Raw genomic sequence first — 21,212 nt, 5'->3', positions numbered from 1 at the left:
ATCTCTATTATATTAAATTAAAAATTTAAAACAATGAAATGGCCAGGCACAGGGGGTCATGCCTTTATTGGCAGCACTTTGGAAGGCCGAGGTGGGTGGATCACCTGAGGTCAGGAGTTCGAGACCAGCCTGACCAACAGGGTGAAACCCCGTCTCTACTAAAAATACAAAAATTAGCCGGGCACAGTGGCATGTGCCTGTAATCCCAGCTAGTCAGGGAGTTGAGGCAGGAGAATTGCTTGAACCCGGGAGGTGGAGGTTGTGGTGAGCAGAGATCACTCCATCGCACTCCAGCGTGGGCGACAGAGCAAGGCTCTATCGCAAAAAAAAAAAAAAAAAAAAAAAAAGTCAGTGGACCTTAGAGGATTAAATAATTTGCCCAAGATTACTCTTACTCATCTTAGAACTACTAAATAGAGGAACTAAGATAAGAAACTAGGTCAATGGGCTTCAAGACCTACACTGAGATACAATACTGCCCTTGCAATGAAGGCTCAATCCCTCCACAGCCTTGTTAACCTCCTTGGCCGTATCTCCACTTTTTTTTTGAGAGAGAGAGTCTCACTCTGTCACCCATGCTGGAGTGCAGTGGCGCGATCTCGGCTCACTGCAACCTCTGCCTCCCAGGTTCAAGCAGTTCTCCTGCCTCAGCCTCCTGAGTAGCTGGGATTACAGGTGCCCACAACCACGCCCGGCTAATTTTTGTATTTTTTTTGTAGAGACTGGGTTTCACCATGCTGGCAAGGCTAGTCTCAAACTCCTGACCTCAGGTGATCCACCTGCCTCAGCCTCCCAAAGTGCTGGGATTACAGGTGTGAGCCACGGTGCCTGGCCCTTATCTCCACTTCTTTACTCCTTCCACGTCAGCCCCACTGCTTCCTGGCACACTCCCACCTCAGGGCCACTGTACTGTTCCCTCTGCCTGGATATTGCCTGCAGCTTCAGGTCTCAGATCCAACATCACCTGCATGGCACCACCTGGACCCCCCACACCTGCCCAGCCCCCACCACAGTTTCAAACAGTTCCCTGTGCTATACAGACATACTAGTGACATGTCCCAGTTTGCAATCATACATTCACCAACATCATTATGGAGGAATATCTGTTTACCCCCAAACTCTAAGGCCTTTAGAGGGAAGCCCTCCACCTCGATGCCTGATACACAGTAGGTGCTTGATAATGTTTGTGGTCTGAGGTCGGGCGTGGTGGGTCACACCTGCAATCCTAGTACTCTGCGAGCCCGAGGCGGGCGGATCACTTGAGGTCAGGAGTTTGAGACCAGCCCAGCCAACACGGTGAAACCCCATCTCTATTAAATATACAAAAATTAGCCAGGTGTGGTGGTTCACGCCTGTAATCCCAGCACTGTGGGAAGCTGAGGCGGGTGGATCACCTGAGGTCGGGAGTTCGAGATCAGCCTGACCAACATGGAGAAACCCCGTCTCTACTAAAAATGTAAAATTAGCCACACGTGGTGGCTCGTGCCTGTAATCTCAGCTACTTGGGAGGCTGAGGCAGGAGAATTACTTAAACCTGGGAGGCAGAGGTTGCAGTGAGCTGAGATCACCCTATTGCACTCCAGCCTGGGCAACAAGAGTGAAACTCCATCTCAAAAAAAAAAAAAAAGTTAGCCAGGTGTGGTGGCAGGTGCCTGTAATCCCAGCTACTCAGGAGGCTGAGGCACAAGAATCGCTTGAACTAGAGAGGTGAAGGTTTCAGTAAGCCAACATCATTTCACTGCACTCCAACCTGGGCAACAGAGTGAGTCTGTCTCAAAAAAAAAATTAAATTAAAATTAAAAAATAAATATACAAAAATTAGCCAGGTGTGGGGGCAGGCACCTGTAACCCCAACTACTCGGGAGGCAAAAGCTCGAGAATTTGCTTGAACCCGGAAGGCAGAGGTTGCAGTGAGTCAAGATTGCACCACTGCACTCCAGTCAGGGCGACAGGGCAAGACTCTGATTCAAAAACAAACAAAAAGTTTGTGGTCTGAATAAATAATCAATTCCCCACCTCTGACCTCTATCCACATTTATCTAGTCAAAGAAGACCAAGCAAATCCCAACACCTCTTTCTTCCCAAACCCCCATCTCTCCCCAGAGGTCCATACCAGTATAGGAACCCAGTAATAATTGAGGGGTGGTGCTGTGTCCTGCACGATCCTGATACGGTGGGTGAAGAAGAAGAAAGCCAGGATCCCTGGAGAAGGAGAAGAAAGCAAGATGGCGAAGGGTTCTGGATATAGGAAACAGCCTCCTAAGAAGATGACACTCATCACAGAAGACAGAAATCAGGCTCCCACACCCTGAGAGGCTAGGTGGGCGGCACTCACCCACACTACCAACGATCAGAAGTTTGCCCAACAGGAAGAGGAAGTCAGTAACTTTATCCAGGACAGCCACTCTGCAGGGCACAGTGAGGGGCAGGTGTGAATGCTGGCTTCAGGGACTAGGGGAAGAGGCGGGTGGCAGGAGGAAGATGATAATGATTCCTGACCTGATGATGTTTCTCATGAGCAGGAAGAAGGCATTCCTGGCCGAGGTGCAGAAATTGGTGCCATAGATGGCAATCTGGAGGAGAGTGGGAGGGAGAGATCAGACCCACTGGGTGGGCATGGAGGTGGTCCTCTTACCCAGCAGGGGCTGGCGGGTTGGTTGGGGGTCCCAGGCCCACTCACCATGATGTAGGCATTCCTATTGAGGAATTTGATGAACTTCTCCAGGCACCAGAAGCAGCATTTGAGACAGGTCATGAGGCACTTGGCAAACTTGTTCTCTGCAGCTGGAAGAGAAGGGAAGGGATGTGGAAGTGAGGGGACACCAGCCTGACTTGGAAGGGATCCCCTCTTCCCTATCACACACACGTGCCAATGTCCAGGTCTCCTGAGTCCATGCTGTCAAAGAGACAGGGACTTAAGCCCAGGAGTTTGAGGCTGCAGTGAGCTATGATGGTGCCACTGCACTCCAGCCTGGGTGACAGAGTGAGAGATCCTGTCTCTAAAACAAAGTACCATCAATCCCAGCCCCACAGCCCTTCCTCTAAGAAAAATAAACCAGTTTTTTTTTTCTTTTTTTGAAATGGAGTCTCGCTCTGTTGCCCAGGCTGGAGTGCAGTCGCTCGGTCTCGGCCCACTGAAACCTCAACCTCCGGAGTTCAAGTGATTCTCCTATCTCAGCCTCCCGTGTAGCTAGGACTGCAGACGCACACACCACCATGCCTGGCTAATTTTTGTATTTGTAGTAGAGACGGGGTTTCACCATGTTGGCCAGGCTGGTCTCCTGACTTCAGGTGATCCGCTCGCCTCAGCCTCCCAAAGTGCTGGGATTACAGGCGTGAGTCACGGCGCCCGGCTAATAAACCAGTTTTATTCCTGCTCTCTTCAGCGCAAATATATACCACTCCAATTCACTCTCGTAATAACCAGTGGTGGGCCAGGCCTCTTGGGCCTGTCCCCTCAACAGCAAGAATTCCACCCAGTAGGTTCTCTGGTTTGCTCCTCCATCGCAGGACTCAATCTCGCCAACTCCTGAACTCCACCCCGTCATAGACAGAAACCCATCACTGCTCTATTATCTTGGCCCCGCCCACCTCCAAGCAAGACCCAATCCTGGTTCGCTATTCAGCCTCGCCCCCCAACAGGAGCTAATGCGAACCGTGGGTGGGACGTACCTTTCAGCCGCTGATCCAGGTACTCGAGTATCACACGGATGATCTGCACAATGGCCAGGATGAGCGCGCCAAAGGCCAGGGAGCCTGTGTGGTACCTGCGGGCCGAGGGAGTGGTCGGTGGCTGGGCCAGGCCTCGTCCTCCACCCCATCCTGCCTGCAACGCCAGCCCACCTGAGCGCCCGGCCAAAGGCAGAGAAGAGCGGGAAGGCCGGCAGGTCGTCCGGCTTGCGCAGGGCCCAGTAGTAGGAGGCAAAGGCCCCGGCCAGCGTGACCTGGCCCAACGCCAGCACGAAGTTGGCCAACCAGAAGAACATGAAGGCATTGAAGATCTGCAGGCCCAGCAGGGCCCGGTGGTAGCCCGACTCACCACCGTAGAAGGCGAACTGGCAACGGGCATTGGGGCATTGGCGGGACTCATTGGAGGAGGGGAAGGTCTGTGGGAGAGAAGGGAGAACCGAGTCCAAAAAGAGGCACCAGGGGTTCACAGTGGGCTCTGAGCATCAGGTGTGGGGCCAGGAAAACCATGAGGTAGGACAGGAGACATAGGGATTGAAGTTAAGGGAAGGAATTAAGAGTTCAGAATACGGCTTGTGCAAAGGAAGGGATTCTAGAAACAAGACGTGGCCATCACTGGGGTCAAGAAGAGGGCATGGAGACAGGAAATGAAATGGGGAAAAATGGGCCGGGCGAGGTGGCTCACACCTGTAATCCCAGCACTTTGGGAGGCAGAGGCAGGTGGATCACGAGGTCAGGAGATCGAGACCATCCTGGCCAACATGGTGAAACCCTGTCTTTACTAAAAATACAAAAATTAGCCTGGTGTGCTGGTGTGTGCCTATAATCCCAGCTACTTAGGAGGCTGAGGCAGGAGAATCGCTTGAACCAGGGAGTTGGAAGTTGCAGTGAGCTGAGATCATGCCACTGCACTCCAGCCTGGTGACAGAGCAAGACTCTGTCTCATTAAAAAAAAAAAAAGGAAGTAGGGAAAAATGGGTGATTTAGCACCCAGGGTGAAGGCCTGGTCAAGTTGAAGAGAGGAAGCCAGCTTGCCCTGGGAAGTTGTTCAATCCAGTTAGAGAGTCTCTTCCCCACTGTGCGTCCTCCCCCACACCCAGCACAGGACATGCAACAGGGGCCAATTGTTTGCTGAACCTCCAAGTGGACATGAGAGGTTTCAAATCATCTGGGGCCTGCTGGGGCAATACCTGCCCTCCCCACCCCGGGGACGCCCACCTCTGGGTTGCAGGTTTTCGCAGTAAATGGGCAGGGGCTGTCATCAAAGATCTTATAGACCGCTTCGTTGGAAGTGGACAGGAAGCTGGAGGTTCGTTAAGGAAGCAGAGGTCTAGGACTGAGGACCCCAGGGACTTTTGTGGGAAAGAATCCATTCTCCCATCAGTTTCCAGCCCTATCCCTAAGCTGCAGGTCACTTCTAGGCAAAGTTGGTCTTTAGCCATCCCTGGGGTCAGAGATCAGTGTCTGGGGGCAGATACACAGCAGTGCTGGCCCAGTAGGCGATGCAGAGGCACAGCAAGAAGAAGGTGACCAGTGGGTAGAGCAAGGAGCACATGACGTATCCCACAGCCCTAGGGAAGAGCAGAGACACAGGCGTCAGGGCAAAAGACACAACTCTAGGGACAGCTCCATCCTGGCCCCTGGCGCCGTGGCCCCCCACCTGCTGGCTTCTTTGATGAGTGCAATCGCGATGAGAATTCTCTTCCGGAGAAAGATGAGCAGCAAGATGATAATGACTTCAAGGATACTCAGAATGATCACTGCAAAGGGCAAAGGCTGAGCCGGCTGGGCTCCCCACTCCCTCCAAGGCCTCATGTGGGGGCAGGAATGGGAGACTGTGACTCACTAAAGGCCAACCAGGTCTGCCGTAAGTGCAGGTACACCCGGAAATCCGTCTGAAAGCCAAGGTCCACCAAAGAGACATCAGAGCCAGCCTCACCACGCAGTCGGGAGTACTCCATGTAGCAGTGAAATATTCCTGCATGGGGGAACCACAAGCTCAGTCCAGCAGTGCCTCCTGCAACTTTGCAAAGCAGCTACAACTGCCCCCATTTAACAGAAGCAAACATCGAGGCTTCTGCCTCAGGGACTTTACACTTGCAGTTCCCACCGCCCGGTGCATTCTCTCCCCATGGCTGGATCCCACACATCCTTAGGTCTCTGCTCAAGTGTCACCTTCAGAAGAGACCTTCCAGAACCCTTTCCCCCTACTTGGAATCATAATCATATGCTGCCATGGTCTAAGTTCTCTCTCTTTTTTTTTTTTGAGACAGAGTTTCACTCTTGTTGCCCAGGCTGGAGTTCAATGGCACAATCTCAGCTCACCGCAACCTCCACCTCACGGGTTCAAGCGATTCTCCTGCCTCAGCTTCCCGAGCAGCTGGGATTACAGGCATGCGCCACCATGCCCGGCTAATTTTGTATTTTTAATAGAGATGGGGTTGGCCGGGCGCGGTGGCTCACGCCTGTAATCCCAGCACTTTGGGAGGCCAAGACGGGTGGATCACGAGGTCAGGAGTTCGAGACCAGCCTGACCAACATGGTGAAACCCCGTCTCTACTAAAAATACAAAAAAAAAAAAAAAAAAAAAAAATTAGCCGGGCGTGGTGGTGGGCGCCAGTAATCTCAGCTACTCAGGAGACTGAGGTAGGAGAATTGCTTGAACCCGGGAGGCGGAGGTTGCAGTGAGCTGAGATCGCACCACTGCACTCCAGCCTGGGCGACAGTGCGAGACTGTCTCAAAAAAAAAAAAAAAAAAAAAATAGAGATGGGGTTTCTACATGTTGGTCAGGCTGGTCTCGAACTCCCAACCTCAGGTGATCCGCCCGCCTCTGTCTCCCAAATTGCTGGGATTACAGGCATGCGCCACCGCACCCAGCTAGAAACCACTATTAATATGAACATTTTACTATGAGTGTCCTCAAATTGGATTGCCAAGCATTTTTCTTCCAGGAAAGTTCAAGGAATAATCAAAATATGGGCCAGGCACAGTGGCTTGCGCCTGTAATCCCAACACTTAGGGAGGCCAAGGCGGGAGGACTGCTCAAGCTCAGGAGTTCAAGACTAGCCTGGGCCACATAGGGAGAGCCTGTCTCTACAAAAATATTAAAAATTTAGCCAGGCATGATGGTGCTTGCCTGTGGTTTCAGCTACTTGGGAGGCCAAGACGGGAGGATCACTTGAGCCCAGGAGGTCAAGGCTGCAGTGAGCTGTGATTGTGCCACTGAACTCCAGCCTGGGTGACAGAGTGAGACTCTGTCTCAAAAAACAAATCAAGGCTGGGCATGGTGGCTCACGTCTGTAATCCCAGCACTTTGGGAGGTCGAGGCAGGCAGATCACGAGGAAGTCGAGACCAGCCTGGCCAACATGGTAAAACCCTATCTCTACTAAAAATACAAAAAAAATTAGCCGGGCATGGTGGTGTGCGCCTGTAATCCCAGATACTCGGGAGGCTGAGGTAGGAAAATTGCTTGAACCCGGGAGGCAGAGGTTGCAGTGAGCCGAGACTCCACCACTGCACTCCAGCCTGGGCGACAAAGCAAGACTCCGTCTCAACAACAACAACAAAACAACAACTCAAAAACAACAAAAATCCAAAATATGAAGCACTGTTTTGTTGAGCACGATATTGTGCCTCTGGATTCACAGGCCTGAACTAAACAGGCCCCTACCCATATTTTATCTGCTCATTACCTCCTTGTCATTTAGTTTGCCAACTAGAAATATGAATTACCCTCATTTTATAGAGAAATAAATTGAAGCAGTCCGGGCGCGGTGGCTCCTGCCTGTAATCCGAGCACTTTGGGAGGCTGAAGCGGGCAGATCTCCTGAGGTCAGGAGGTCAAGACCAGCCTGACCAACGTGGAGAAACCCCGTCTCTACTAAAAATACGAAATCAGCTGGGCATGGAGGTGCATGCCTGTAATCCCAGCTACTTGGGAGGCTGAGGCAGGAGAATAGCTTGGACCCAGGAGGCGGAGGTTGCAGTGAGCCAAGATCGCGCCATGGCACTCCAGCCTGGGTGACAAGAACAGAACTCCGTCTCAAAAAAAAAAAGAAAGAAATTGAAGCACAGTTAGGTTGAGGCACTTGCCCAAAGAATTGGCAAAGCCAGGATTTGAACCTCTGCTATTCTGGTACCAGAGTATGCATCCTTAACTACGGTGCTGAGATGTTTTTTCTTTTTTTTTTTTTTTTGAGATGGAGTTTCGCTCTTGCTGCCCAGGCTGGAGTGCAATGGTGTGATTTCGGCTCACCACAACCTCCACCTCCCAGGTTCAAGCGATTCTCCTGCCTCAGCCTCCTGAGTAGCTGGAATTACAGGCATGCACCTCCATGCCTGGCTGATTTTGTATTTTTAGTAGAGACGGGGTTTCTCCATGTTGGTCAGGCTGGTCTTGAACTCCTGACCTCAGGTGATCTGCCTGCCTCGGCCTCCCAAAGTGCTGGGATTACAGGCATGAGCCACCGCGCCCGGCCTGACTTTTTTTTGTTTTCCTGATGGGCCATTTCCACGGGAAAGGGCAGGGCAGTGTGCAGATTCAGGAAAGAGAAGCCACAGGGAGGGGGTAACGCACCGTAGCCCAGCACCAGAATCACCATGATGATCATCACCCAGACCATAATACCAGCCAGGAAGCGAAGCAGGATGATGAACAGGAGGCTCATCGCCATGGCAATGACCAGGCCTCTGGGGAAAAGAAAACGGTCATGAACAGACTCCACCCTCGGCCAGGCTTAGAGGGGGCAGCCAGGGGAGAGGCCCCTTCCCTCCTGACTTACATGATAATCCAGTACCAAGAGACGGTGTAATCTTCAAATATGCGCATGGCGAGTTGCCGCGCCTCTAGGACTCCATTGGCTTTCCTGGGGGAAGGAGAACAAGGCTCGGGTCAGACCCTCTTCCGTGATCAGGCCAACCACAGGGGATGCCTGTCCCACCCAGAAAAGTGCGACCCTGGCGCGGTGCGCCAATATCCTCACTTGGCGCCCTCCACCAGGTCTGTGATGTTTTTCCGGGAGCCATGCCCATCCTCATAGGTCGTCTCATTGCCCACCATCAGGACACCCTTGTAGGCGTGGATAGCGGGGAAGCATCTCCGGGCCACTGCATGGAGCAGAGGACGGCACCAGTCAGGCTGAGCCTCTGCACAGCCTCCCCGTCACCACCTGAACCTCCTGGGATCCCCTGACTCACAGGGTTTGCTGGGGATGAGGACAGCAGGGCAGTCACCATCTCGAAGCACCTCAGCCACTCCCTGCCAAGAGAGATGGAGGGAGGTGAGTCCCCCAGTCTAGTATACTGCCACTGCCCATACCTGGGCTCTCAGGACAGTCTACAACTCACTTTATTGTTCTTGAAGCCAGGAACACAGAACTGCTTATAGTACTCAAAGTCCCGGGAGCTGCGAGCATTCAGGTACGTGAGGTAGCGGTCGGGGCATTTTTCCACGCAGATCTGGGAGGGGAGAAGGAAGGGATTGGGTGGAGTTGGGGCAGACCGCTCAGGACTGAGGTCCCAGCCCACATTCACAGGGGGAAAAGGATGGGAAGCGGGGAGAGGAAAAAGGGAACGGTGCGGACCAGGTTACCTGGGGAGTGGGACATTGGAATTCCAGCAGAACCAGGGGGCTGGCACATTTCACAATGTTGAAATAAAACAGATAGGGTTTGTTCCTGGAGTTAGAGAAGGGAGAATGGAAACTGTTAAGATTTCTTTTCTTTTTTTTTTTTTTTTGAGACAGAGTCTCGCTCTTGTTGCCCAGGATGGAGTGCAATGGTGTGATCTCGGCTCACCGCAACCTCTGCCTCCCGGGTTCAAGCAATTCTCCTGCCTCAGCCTCCCGAGTAGCTGGGATTACAGGTGCCCGCTACCAAGCCCGGCTAATTTTTGTATTTTTAGTAGAGATGGGGTTTCCACCATGTTGGCCAGGCTGGTCTCAAACTCCTGACCTCAGGTGATCCGCCCGCCTTGGCCTCCCAAAGTGTTGGTATTACAGGTGTAAGCCACCACACCCGACCTGTTAAGACTTCTTAACCACCCTATAGAAAACTTTTTTTATTTTTCTCTTTTTTTTTTTTTTAGATGGAGTCTTGCTCTGTTGCCTAGGCTGGAGTGCAATGGTGTGATGTGGGCTCACTACAACCTTCGCCTCCTGGGTTCAAGCAATTCTCCTGCCTCAGCCTCCCGAGTAGCTGGGACTACAGGTGCCTGCCACGATGCCCAGCGAATTTTTGTATTTTTAGTGGAGATGGGGTTTTGCCATGTTGGCCACACTGGTCTCGAGCTCCTGACCTCAGGTGATCCACCCGCCTCAGCCTCCCAAAGTGTTGGGATTATATGCGTGAGCCACTGTGCCCCGCCTCTTTTGTTTTTTTTTTTTTTTTGAGACAAGAGTCTTTCTCTGTTGCCCAGACAGAGCGAGCAGTGGCACAATCTTGGCTCACTGCAGCCTCTACCTCCTAGGATCAAGTGATCCTCCACCTCATCCTCCTGAGCAGCTGAGACTACAGGCGTGCGCAACCACATCTGGCTAATTTTTTGTATTATTGGTAGCGACAGAATTTCACCATGTTGCCCAGGCTGGTGTCAAGCGATCCTCCAGTCTGGGCCTCCCTAAGTACTGGGATTACAGGCGTGAGCCACCATGCCCGGCCTATTGTTTCCTTTAAGATATTTTATATGGCCGGGTGCAGTAACTCACACCTGTAATCCCAGCACTTTTGGAGGACAAGGCAGGCAGATCACCTGAGGTCAGGAGTTCGAGACCAGCCTGGCCAACGTGGCGAAACCCCGTCTCTACTAAAAATACAAAAAATTAGCTGGGTGTGGTGGCGGGCACCTGTAATCCCAGCTACTTAGGAGGCTGAGGCAGGAGAATTGCTTGAACCTGGGTGGTGGAGGTTGCAGTGAGCCAAGATCGCACCATTGCACTCCAGCCTGGGTGACAGAGCGATACTCTGTCTCAAAAAAAAAAAAAAAAAAGATATTTTATATAGGGCCAGGCAGGGTGGCTCAGGCCTGTCTTGTGCCAGCACTTTGGAAGGCCCAGGTGGGAAGATCGCTTAAGCCCAGGAGTTCCAGGCTGTAGCGAGCTATGATCCTGCCACTGGCTGACAGAGTGAGACACTGTGTCAAAATAATAATAATAGTAATAATAATAATAAGCCGGGTGTGGTGGCTCACACCCATAATACCAGCAGTTTGGGAAGCCAAGGCAGGCAGATAACCTGAGGTCAGGAGTTCGAGACCAGCCTGACCAATATGATGAAACCCCGTCTCTACTAAAAATACAAAAATTAGCTGGGCATGGTGGCATATGCCTGTAATCCCAGCAACTCGGGAGGCTGAGGCAGGAGAACCTCTTGAACCCGGGAGACGGAGGTTGCAGTGGGCTGAGATTGTGCCATTGCACTCTAGCCTGGGTAACAAGAGCAAAATTCCGTTTCAAAATAATAATAGTAATAATAATAATTATAATAATAATAGTTTAAAAACTGCAGCATCAGCAACTCTATGCCAGGTGCCATTCTTTTTTTTTTTTTGAGATGGAGTCTTGCTCTGTTGCCTAGGCTGGAGTGCAGTGGCACGATCTCGGCTCATTGCAACCTCTGCCTCCCAGGTTCAAGCAATTCTCCTGCCTCAGCCTCCTGAGTAACTGGGATTACAGGAACATGCCATAATGCCTGGCTAATTTTTTTGTATTTTTAGTAAAGACGGGGTTTCACCATGTTGACTAGGCTGGTCTTGATCCTCCCACCTCAGCCTCCCAAAGTGTGCTGGGATTACAGGTGTGAGCCACCACGCCCAGCGATGCCAGGTGGCATTCTAAGCTCTGTACATGCATTGGCACATCTAACCATCAAAATAGCCCCATGAGGGTGGGACTGTTATGATCCTCATTTTAGAGATGAGGAAAACGAGGTTCAGAGATTGAGACACCTGCCCTAGGTCACAGAGCCAGGAAGTGACGCCACTCAGGCTGTGCTTGCTCTGTTGTCTCACCTGTTCATCACCACCTGATGTGTAATCCAGGACTGTCCCCTCTCAGTCTCTCCCGCCCCTAAAATGTGTGCTGCCAGAGAACAGGATGCTTACTATCTCATTTAGAGCTGTGTGTCCCCAAGGACTAGACTAGTGGCTGAGGGTGGTGGGACGTTTATCAGTACTTGTTTTCTTTTCTTGTTTTGTTGAGACCAGGTCTCGCTCTGTCGTCCAGGCTGCAGTGCAATGGTACAATCATACCTTACTGCAGCCTTGGCCTCCCAGCTCAAGCGATCCTCCCACCTCAGCCTGCTGGGTAGCTGGGACTAGAGGTGTGCCCCACCACGTCCACCTAATTTTTGTTTGTTTGTTTTGAGACAGAGTCTCACTCTGTCCCCCAGGCTAAAGTGCAGTGGCACGATCTCGGCTCATTGCAACTTCTGCCTCCTGGGTTCAAGTGATTCTCCTGCCTCAGCCTCCTGAGTAGCTGGGATTGCAGGCATGTGCCACCATGCCTGGCTAATTTGTGTATTTTTAGTGGAGACGGGGTTTTGCCATGTTGGCCAGGCTGGTCTCGAACTCCTAGCCTAAAGCGATACTCCTGCCTCGGCCTCCCAAAGTGCTGGAATTTCGGGCTTGAGTCACCGCGCCCAGCCTATAAGCACTTGTTAACTGGACTTAGAGAGATGGGGAATGCCTAGAATCTTCTGCCCCCCCTTCCCCAGCCCCACCAGGCCGCAAGGAGTCAACTCACTCGTTTTTTGTGCCCTTCTGCCCGCAGAACTCGCCTCGGCTATCAGTGGGGTAGATCACCTTTCGAGGGTCTCCATGAGTCCAGGCTGTGGAAAGATCCAGGGGTACTGAGACACTGCCACTCCTCAGATCCAGCCCTGTTCCCACTCCAGAGGCCATGGCTGCCTCCACCTACCCTGCAACTCCAAGTCCTGCTCATTCTCTACTCACCTATGATGCCTACAGCCACGTAGCCCACAATGGCCAGGAGCAGGAACACACAGCATATGACATCCGTGCAGCCCCTGGGGAGCAGAGGGGCAGCGTTTGGAGGAGGCTTGGTGCTGTGTGCACCATGGGCCCATCTGCCCTCTGCAAACACCCTCATCCATGTGTTATTTGGACAAATTTTCCTGAGTCGTTTGAATGCCGTACCAAAGGGCACATGCATTTTAATTTTTATTTCATTTCATTTTTTAATTTTGTGCAACAGAGTCTCACTCCGTCATCCAGGCTGGAGTACAGTGGCATGATCATAGCTCACTACAGCCTCAAACTCCTGGGCTCAAGTGATCCTCCTGCCTCAGCTTCCCAAGTAGTTGAGACTACAGGTGCACACCACCACACATTTTTTTTTTAATTTATATACATTCTGTAGAGACAAGGTCTCGCTATGTTGCCCAAGCTAGACCTTTTTTTTTTTTGAGAGGGAGTCTCACTCTGTCGCCCAGGCTGGAGTGCAGTGGAACGATCTCAGCTTACTGCAACCTCTACCTCCCAGGTTCAAGCGATTCTCCTGCCTCAGTCTCCCAAGTAGCTGGGATTATAGGTGCCCGCCACTATGCCCGGCTAATTCTTGTATTTTTAGTAGAGACAGGGTTTCACCATGTTAGCCAGGCTGCTCTCGAACTCCTGACCTCAAGTGATCCGCCTGCCTTGGCCTCCCAAAGTGCTGGGATTATAGGTGTGAGCCACCGTGCCTGCCTGGCTGTATTTTATTTTTTTGTTATTATTTTTTTGAGACAGAGTCTCGCTCTTGTCCTCCAGGCTGGAGTGCAGTGGCGCAATCTCAGCTTACTGCAACCTCCACCTCCCAGGTTCAAGCAATTCTCCTGCCTCAGCCTCCTGAGTAGCCTCTGAGTAGTCACAGCTACTGGGGAGGCTGAAACAGAAGAAGTGCTTGACCAGGAGGGGAAGGTTGCAGTGAGCTGAGATTGCACCACTCCAGCCTGGGTGACAGAGCGAGACTCCATCTCAAAAATAAATAAATAAATACATAAATATAAACATGGTAAAAATTAAGTCCAGGCCAGGTGTGGTAACTCACACCTGTAATCCCAGCACTTTGGGAGGCCAAGGCAGGTGGATCGCTTTGAGCTCACGAGGTCGAGACCAGCATGGGCAACACAGCGAAACATCTCTGCTAAAAGTACAAAAAAAAAAAAAAAAAAATTAGCCAGGTGTGGTGGTGCACGCCTGTAATCCCAGCTACTTGGGAGACTGAGGTGGGAGAATTGCTCGAACTCGGGAGGCGAAGGTTGCAGTGAGCCGAGATTGAGATCGCGCCACTACACTCCAGCCTGGTGACAGAGCAAGACTCCATCTCAAAAAAAAAAAAAAAGTTTCAAATATTTGTCACCAGTTTGTTGGAGAACAGATGGGAGGGGGTGTGAAGAGACAGGGATTGGGGTAGTATTAGCGGGGAGAACCCCCCAAAACCCAGAGCTCTTACCTATTGTAAATGGGTCCTTTGAAAGTGGGATCATACTTCTGTGGCGTTCCTGAAAGTCAAGAAGATTAAGATGGATGGGATTGGAGACCTGAACCAAGACAGGGCTGGGAGAGCCCCCCTCCCAAAAGCCCCTAGGGGTGTCTTTGCCTTGGCAAGAATAAAATTCAGAGACCTGTGGAATTTTCTGCCTCACCCACCTCCAGGTGACCACACCCAAGCCCCCAGTTCTGGCAGGCCAGGACAGGGGAGGAAGGAGGGATCACTAACTGTGAACAAACTTATTAACTGGCGGCCACCCACTGGGAAGAGGGCTGAAATGGTGGCCACCAGGGAACCAGGTGGAGATGGGGAAGATCTGAGGTGGGATAGGGGGAAGGAGGCGCCGGCAGCAGTGCCAGGCAGAGGGGTACAGGGGCAGGTCCTTCGGGTAGGGGAGAGTAAGGAGGGTCGTCTGCGAGGCTGCGGGGGATAAGTTGGGTGAAGGGGCCTGGCTGATGGTGGGGAGGCTCCAGGCGCAGATTTGCAATTGCGCTCCCCCTCCAACCCCCTTCCCTGCGCCCCATGTCCTCTCAAGGCCCCCTCCGAGGGACCGAGGGGTCGGCCCGGGGCTACGGGCGGGGGTCGCTGCCTACCGTGTTTCCCGTAGTAGTGGGGCCGCTCGTCCCCCATCCCTGCAGGCGACCAGCCCCGGCGGCCGCCCGCGCTCTCTCCCGCGCCCCCTCGGCCCTCCCGAGTCTGGAGGGAGGCACTGACCGCGCGACTGGCGGCGGCTCCTCCCAGCACAGCGCCAGGCGGGGCGGCCCAAACCGGTCAGACCGGCCCGAGCTGGGCAGCTGCCCAGACTAAGGGACCCGGGAGGGCGCGGGCGGGGCTGCAGCTGCTCCCGCCACTCACCGGCCGGCCGGATTTAGCCTTCCCCGCCCCCACCCGGGAACCCTGCGGCTTCACCCTGGGAACACCCTGCCACCGGGCGATGCCGCCTAGAACCCCTGGCCACCCTGAAAGGGCGTTTCCGTGGCTTCGTTTTGCAGGTGTGGAAACTGAGGCACTGGGAGGGAAAACGGCCCACTGCCCAAACCCAGACAACCAACTGTGGAATGTTGGTGCTGAAAACTTCTCCAAGCTGTGCAGGAAATTAGTTTTCTTTTTGTCTGCTGCTTTTTTTTTTTTTGAGACAGGATCTCCCTCTGTTGCCCAGGCTGGACTGCAGTGGTGCAATCACAGCTCATGGCAGTCTTGACCTCCCTGCCTCAAGCCATCCTCCTGACTAAGCCTCCTGAGTAGCTGGGACTACAGGTGCTCTACTGCACTCGGCTAATTTTTAATTTTTTTTGTAGAGATGGGATCTTGCTATGTTGCCCAGGCTCATCTTTAACTCCTGGACTCGTGGGCTCCTCCCACCGTGGCCCCCCAAAGTGCTGGGATTACCTGCGTGCACTACTGGGCCTGGCCTTAGAACAAGTATTTATTCAGCCCTTAGTGGGTGCAGGCCTTGGGCGGGGCACCGCATACAGTGAGGAACCAGAGAGACCCAATCTCCACCCTTGTGGAGCCCACATCCTCCTGGGTCGCCCTGAATTCAAATGCTCCTTCTGCACCCTCTGAACTAGAGGATACTTAACAAAGGGCTTATCTTCCTTAAGCCTCAGTTTCCTCAACTGCAAAATGAGGCTAAAGTATGAAACCAAAACTGACCTCAAAGAGCAGGCATAGGCCAGGCGCAGTGGCTCATGCCTGTAATCCCAGCACTCTGGGAGGCTGAGGCAGGTGGATCAGGATTTCTAAGCCAGCCTGGCCAACATGGTGAAACCCCTTCTCTACTAAAAATACAAACATTAGCCAGTGTGGTGGCACATGCCTGTAATCCCAGCTACTTGGGAAGCTGAGGCAGGAGAATCGCTTAAACCCAGGAGGTGGAGGTTGCAGTGAGCCAAGATCGCCTCACTGCACTCCAACCTGGGGGACAGAATGAGACTCTGTCTCCAAAAAGAAAAAGAAAAAGAAAAAAGAAAATAGGCTGGGTGTGGTGGCTAACGCCTATAATCCCAGCACTTTGGGAGGCCGAGGTGGGAGGATCATGAGGTCAAGAGATTGAGACCATCCTGGCCAACTTGGTGAAACCCCGTCTGTACTAAAAATACAAAAATTAGCTGGATGTTGTGGTGCGCACCTGTAGTCCCAGCTACTTGGGAGGCTGAGGCAGGAGAATTGCTTGAACCTGAGAGGCGGAGGTTGCAATGAGCCGAGATCGTGCCACTGCACTCCAGCCTGGGTGACAGAGCAAGTGTCTCAAAAAATCAATCAATCAATCAATCAATCAATCAATCAATCAAAAATTAGCCGGGTGTGGTGGTTCATGCCTGTAATCCCAGCACTGTGGGAGGCTGAGGCGGGCAGATCACTGAGGTCAGGAATTCGAGACCAGCCTGGCCAACAAGGCAAAACCCTGTCTGTACTAAAAATACAAAAATTAGCCAGGTGTGGTGGTGGGCACCTGTAATCCCAGCTACTGGGGAGGCTGAAGTAGGAGAATCGTTTGAACCTGGGAGGTGGAGGTTGCCAGTGAGCCGAGATTATGCCACTGTACTCCAGCCTGGGCGACAGAGCGAGACTCCGCCTCAAAAAAAAAAAAATACAATACAATAAAAATAGAGACAGGATCTCACTGTGTTACCCAGGCTGGTCTCAAACTCCTGGTCTTAAGCAATCCTCCCACCTCAACCTCCCAAAGTGCTGGGATTGCAGGCACGAGTCACCACGCCACAACCTGCCTCTACTTGAATATTTATAGATATTTATAGTGCAGCCAATTATTTGGTTAACATGGCATTATACAGGTGGTGTGGAGGTATCCTCAGCAGGAATATACATTTAGTGCTAGGCGTACACAGACAGCATGAGGTTATACAGTCAGCATGATCATATACAGTTGGTGTCCAATAATTGTAGCTGCTGCCTTAGACTCTAGGACTCGCAGGCAGGGCTCTGGTCACTAACTCAACTTATCCTTAAAAAGGCGCCCTCTCCTCCTAGTAGCCACCAGCAGAGGGGCCCTGTCTAAACACCTGGACCACAGGCAAGGCCTGAGGCGCCAGGTCATGCCCTGGGGTGACCCAGACTCCTAAAGAAGCCCTGTGGTTCTCGAAGTCTCTGCCAGCCCAAAGGCTGGCTGGTCCCACCCTACCCATTCCAAGCAGTGGACAAAGAGAGCGAGCCACAGGCCTCTTCTCTTCCCAACTACACAGGGTGCCCTGGGGACAATTTATTCAGGCCCCACCCACCAGCTCCACACTGAGGAGTCCCAAAAGTTAAGCCCTCTGGAAACCCTTGTCTCTGAGCTGCACACCCATGTGACATCTGTCTCCCCGCAACACACGTGAGCATCTCATACTCAGTGCGGCGGCATCTAAGCTTTTTTGTTTTTGAGACAGGGTCTCACTCTGTCGCCGAGGCTGGTATGCAGTGGCATAATCACAGCTCACTGTAGCTTTGACCTCCTGCGCTCAGGCGATCCTTCCACCTCAGCCTCCTGAGTAGCTGGGATCACAGGCACGTGCCACCACACTCAGGTAATTTTTTGTATTTTTAGTAGAGACAGGGTCTCGCAATGTTGCCCAGGCTGGTCTGGAACTCCTGGCCTCAGGGATCCTCCCACCTCAGCCTCCCAAAGTGCTGTAATTATAGGTGTGAGCCACCGTGCCTGGCCTGTCCAAGCTTCTGATTATGCCATGACTCAGCTCCATCCTCCCACGTGCTCTGGCCAGGAACCTGGGCTGCCTCTCTGCTTGAGATCAGTTTTGCCTTCAGAGCTATCCAGAATCCAACCTCTTCTCACCTGCTCCTCAAGCACCCACCCTTTCACACAGCCCTGTCATCTCCTGCCTGGACCAACACAGACACTTTCTATCCTCACTATAGCGGCCAGAGACATCTGTGCACACCTAAGTCAGGACACATCCCTGCTCTGCTCAGAAACCTCCATGGTTCCCACCTCATTCCGAGGAAAAAGCCCAGCTCTTCGCCACAGCCCACAAAGCCTTGCATGACCTGCCCTGTCACCTCCCTGCCCTCACCTCCTCCCTCTCTCTCTCCATGGCTTACTCTGTTCCAGCCTCACTGGCCTCCTGGGTATGTCCCACGCTCAGCAGGCATGGTCTGACCTCAGGGCCTTTGCACTAGCTGCTCGGTCCCTCTGCTTAGAATGCTCTTCTCCCAGACATCCATACAGCTCCGTTGCCTTCAGGCCTTGCCTGAAATATCACCTTGGCAAGGCGTGGTGGCTCACGCCTGTCATCCTAGCACTTGGGGAGGCTGAGACAGGCAGATCACTGGAGGCCAGTAGTTCGAGACCAGCCTGGGCAACACTGTGAAACCCCATCTCTACTAAAAGTACAAAAATTAGCCAGGTGAGGCCAGGCGCAGTGGCTCACGCCTATAATCCCAGCACTTTGGGAGGCCAAGGCGGGCAGATCACCTGAGGTCGGGAGTTCCAGACCAGCCTGACCAACATGGAGAAACCCTGTTTCTATTACTACAAAAATTAGCCGGGGCGAGGTGGCGCATGCCTGTAATCCCAGCTACTTGGGAGGCTGAGGCACGAGAATTGCTTGAACCTGGGAAGCGGAGGTTGCAGCAAGCTGAGATCATGCCATTGCACTCCAGCCTGGGCAACAAGAGTGAAACTCCGTCTCAAAAATAAATAAATTAAATTAAAAATTAGCCAGGTGTGGTGACACATACCTGTAGTCCCAGCAACTTGGGAGGTGGAGGTGGGAGGATCACCTGAGACCAAGAGGTCGAGGCTGCAATAAGCCAAGATCCTGGCACTGCACTCCAGCCTGGGTGACAGAGCAAGACTCCATCTAAAAGAAAACCCACAAAAAAAAAAAAAAAAAACCCAACCATCCCTTTCCTCTCTGTCCTATGACCTTTTCTTTTCTTTCTTTCATTTTTTTTTTTTTTTCTTTTTTGAGGCAGAGTCTCGCTCTGTCGCCCAGGCTGGAGTGCAGTGGTGCCATCTAGGCTCACTGCAACCTCCATCTCCCGGGTTCAAGTAGTTCTCGTGCCTCAGGCTCCCAGGTAGCTGGGACTACAGGCACACACCACCGTGCCTGGCTGATTTTTGTATTTTTAGTAGCAGAGACTGGCTTTTACCATGTCTCTACTACTGGTCTCGAACTCCTGACCTCAAGTGATCTGCCCACCTTGGCCTCCCAAAGTGCTGGGATTATAGGCATGAGCCACTATACCTGGCCCCTATGACTTTCTCTTTGTTGTTATTATCAAATAGAGTCTTGCTTTGTCACTCAGCCTGGAATGCAGTGGAGCAATCATAGCTCACTGCAGCCTAAACCTCCTAGGCTCAAATGATCTTCTCGCCTCAGCCTCCCAAGTAGCTGTGACTATAGGCACACACCACCATGCCTGCCTAATTTTAAAATATTTTGTAGACCAGTGTCTCGCTATGTTGCCCAAGGCTGGTCTCAAACTCCTGTGCTCAATGGGTTCAAGCCTTCCTCCCACCTCGGCCTCCCAAAACCCTGGGGTTACAGATGTGATACATTTTGCTTCTTATCACCATCTGACATGTTAGACATTTGCTTATTGGTTGTTAATTATCTGCCCTCTTGCCTATTGCCTGCATAAGGACAAGGATTTGTGTGTCTTTCATTCCGGCTGCGTCCCCAGTATACAGCATAGCACCTGGCATAAAACAAACATTGAATAAGTATTTGTTGAATGAATAGCCACAATATATAATACATGTATGTAGAGTGAACACTGAAAATAAAAACACAGCTTAGAATTTTCCAAGGGTACATATTTTAAAAATTAATTTGCGTTTTTTGTTTGTTTGTTTGTTTTTTGGAGATGGAGTCTTGCTCTGTTGCCCGATCTTGGCTCACCGCAACCTCCAGGTTCAAGTGATTCTTCTGCCTCAGCACCCCCGGGTAACTGGAATTACAGGCGCATACCACTATGCCAGGCTAATTTTTGTATTTTTAGTAGAGATGGGGTTTCACTATGTTTTCTAGGCTGGTCTCGAACTCCTGACCTCAGGCGATCCGCCCGCCTCAGCCTCCCAAGGTGCTGGGATTACAGGCATGAGCCACAGCGCCCAGTAATTTTGTTTTTGTTTTTGTTTTTGAGACAAAGCCTCACTCTGTTGCCCAGTCTGGAGTGTGGTGAAACAATCTTGGCTCACTGCAACCTCCACCTGCTGGGCTCGAGTGATCCTCCCACCTCAGCCTCTCGAGTAGCTGGGACTACCCACACACCATTGCACCCAGCTAATTTTTTTTGGATTTTTTTTTGTAGAGACAGGATTTCACCATGTTGCCCAGGTTGGAGATCTGCAAATTTTTTTTGAGACGGAGTCTCGCTCTGTCACCCAGGCTGGAGTGCAGTGGCATGATCTCGGCTCACTGCAACCTCAGCCTCCCAGGTTCAAGCGATTCTCCTGCCTCAGCCTCCCAAGTAGCTGGGACTACAGGTGCACGCCACCACGCCTGGCTAATTTTTTGTATTTTAGTAGAGATGGGGTTTCACTGTGTTGCCCAGGCTAGTCGCGAACTCCTGAGCTCAGGCAATCCGCCTGCCTCGGCCTCCGGAAGTGCTGGGATTATAGGTGTGAGCCACTGCATCCGGCGGAGATTTGCTAATTTTATACTTAAATGAATCTCAGGCCAGGCATAGTGGCTGACGCCTGTAATCCCAACATTTGGCAAGAGAATTGCTTGACTCCAGGAGTTCAACACTAGCCTGGGCAATACACTGAGACCTCGTCTCTACAAAAATATTTTTTCTTTTTTGTATTGCAAATCGAGCAGCCTCCTGAGCCAAAGTAGGCTCTGAGGCTTAAAAAAAAAACACCACTTTTTTTTTTTTCTGAAACATGGTCTGGCTGTATTGCCCAGGCTGGAGTACAGTGTCACGATCTCGGCTCACTGCAACCTCCACCTCCTGAGCTCAAGCCCATCTCCCTCAGCCTCCCAAGTGGCTGAGACTACAGACACACAACACCACACCCGGCTAATTTTTTATATTTTTTTGTAGGGACAGGGCTTTGCCATGTT

General features: G+C 52.0%; 1 protein-coding gene across 4 annotated transcripts in view; it reads right to left on the bottom strand.

Annotated features, from left to right (window-relative positions):
• The window catches only part of SLC44A2 (solute carrier family 44 member 2 (CTL2 blood group)), a 42,570-nt gene that overhangs the window by 4,131 nt on the left and 17,227 nt on the right, over positions 1 to 21,212 (bottom strand). For 2 of the 4 annotated variants that reach the window (XM_004060009.5, XM_019015110.4), the window contains exons 2-20: positions 14,137 to 14,185; positions 12,636 to 12,709; positions 12,427 to 12,511; positions 9,280 to 9,364; positions 9,036 to 9,146; positions 8,886 to 8,946; positions 8,672 to 8,795; positions 8,471 to 8,554; positions 8,266 to 8,378; positions 5,534 to 5,665; positions 5,348 to 5,447; positions 5,166 to 5,258; positions 4,906 to 4,990; positions 3,844 to 4,106; positions 3,673 to 3,767; positions 2,681 to 2,784; positions 2,500 to 2,573; positions 2,336 to 2,406; positions 2,114 to 2,202 (exon numbers count right to left, since the gene is read on the bottom strand). In XM_004060009.5, coding sequence (XP_004060057.1) covers positions 2,114 to 2,202; positions 2,336 to 2,406; positions 2,500 to 2,573; positions 2,681 to 2,784; positions 3,673 to 3,767; positions 3,844 to 4,106; positions 4,906 to 4,990; positions 5,166 to 5,258; positions 5,348 to 5,447; positions 5,534 to 5,665; positions 8,266 to 8,378; positions 8,471 to 8,554; positions 8,672 to 8,795; positions 8,886 to 8,946; positions 9,036 to 9,146; positions 9,280 to 9,364; positions 12,427 to 12,511; positions 12,636 to 12,709; positions 14,137 to 14,185 — 1,892 coding nt within the window. Of the gene's footprint in view, positions 1 to 2,113; positions 2,203 to 2,335; positions 2,407 to 2,499; positions 2,574 to 2,680; positions 2,785 to 3,672; positions 3,768 to 3,843; positions 4,107 to 4,905; positions 4,991 to 5,165; positions 5,259 to 5,347; positions 5,448 to 5,533; positions 5,666 to 8,265; positions 8,379 to 8,470; positions 8,555 to 8,671; positions 8,796 to 8,885; positions 8,947 to 9,035; positions 9,147 to 9,279; positions 9,365 to 12,426; positions 12,512 to 12,635; positions 12,710 to 14,136; positions 14,186 to 14,768; positions 15,010 to 21,212 lie in introns of those variants that run through there. The other 2 variants (XM_004060010.5, XM_019015108.4) reach the window with 2 other exon arrangements.

This window comes from Gorilla gorilla, chromosome 20 (genome assembly GCF_029281585.2).
Source record: "Gorilla gorilla gorilla isolate KB3781 chromosome 20, NHGRI_mGorGor1-v2.1_pri, whole genome shotgun sequence".
Classification (NCBI taxonomy): domain Eukaryota; kingdom Metazoa; phylum Chordata; class Mammalia; order Primates; family Hominidae; genus Gorilla; species Gorilla gorilla.
The sequence above is the reverse complement of the archived record's forward strand: the minus strand, read 5'-3'. Positions and strand labels throughout refer to the sequence as shown.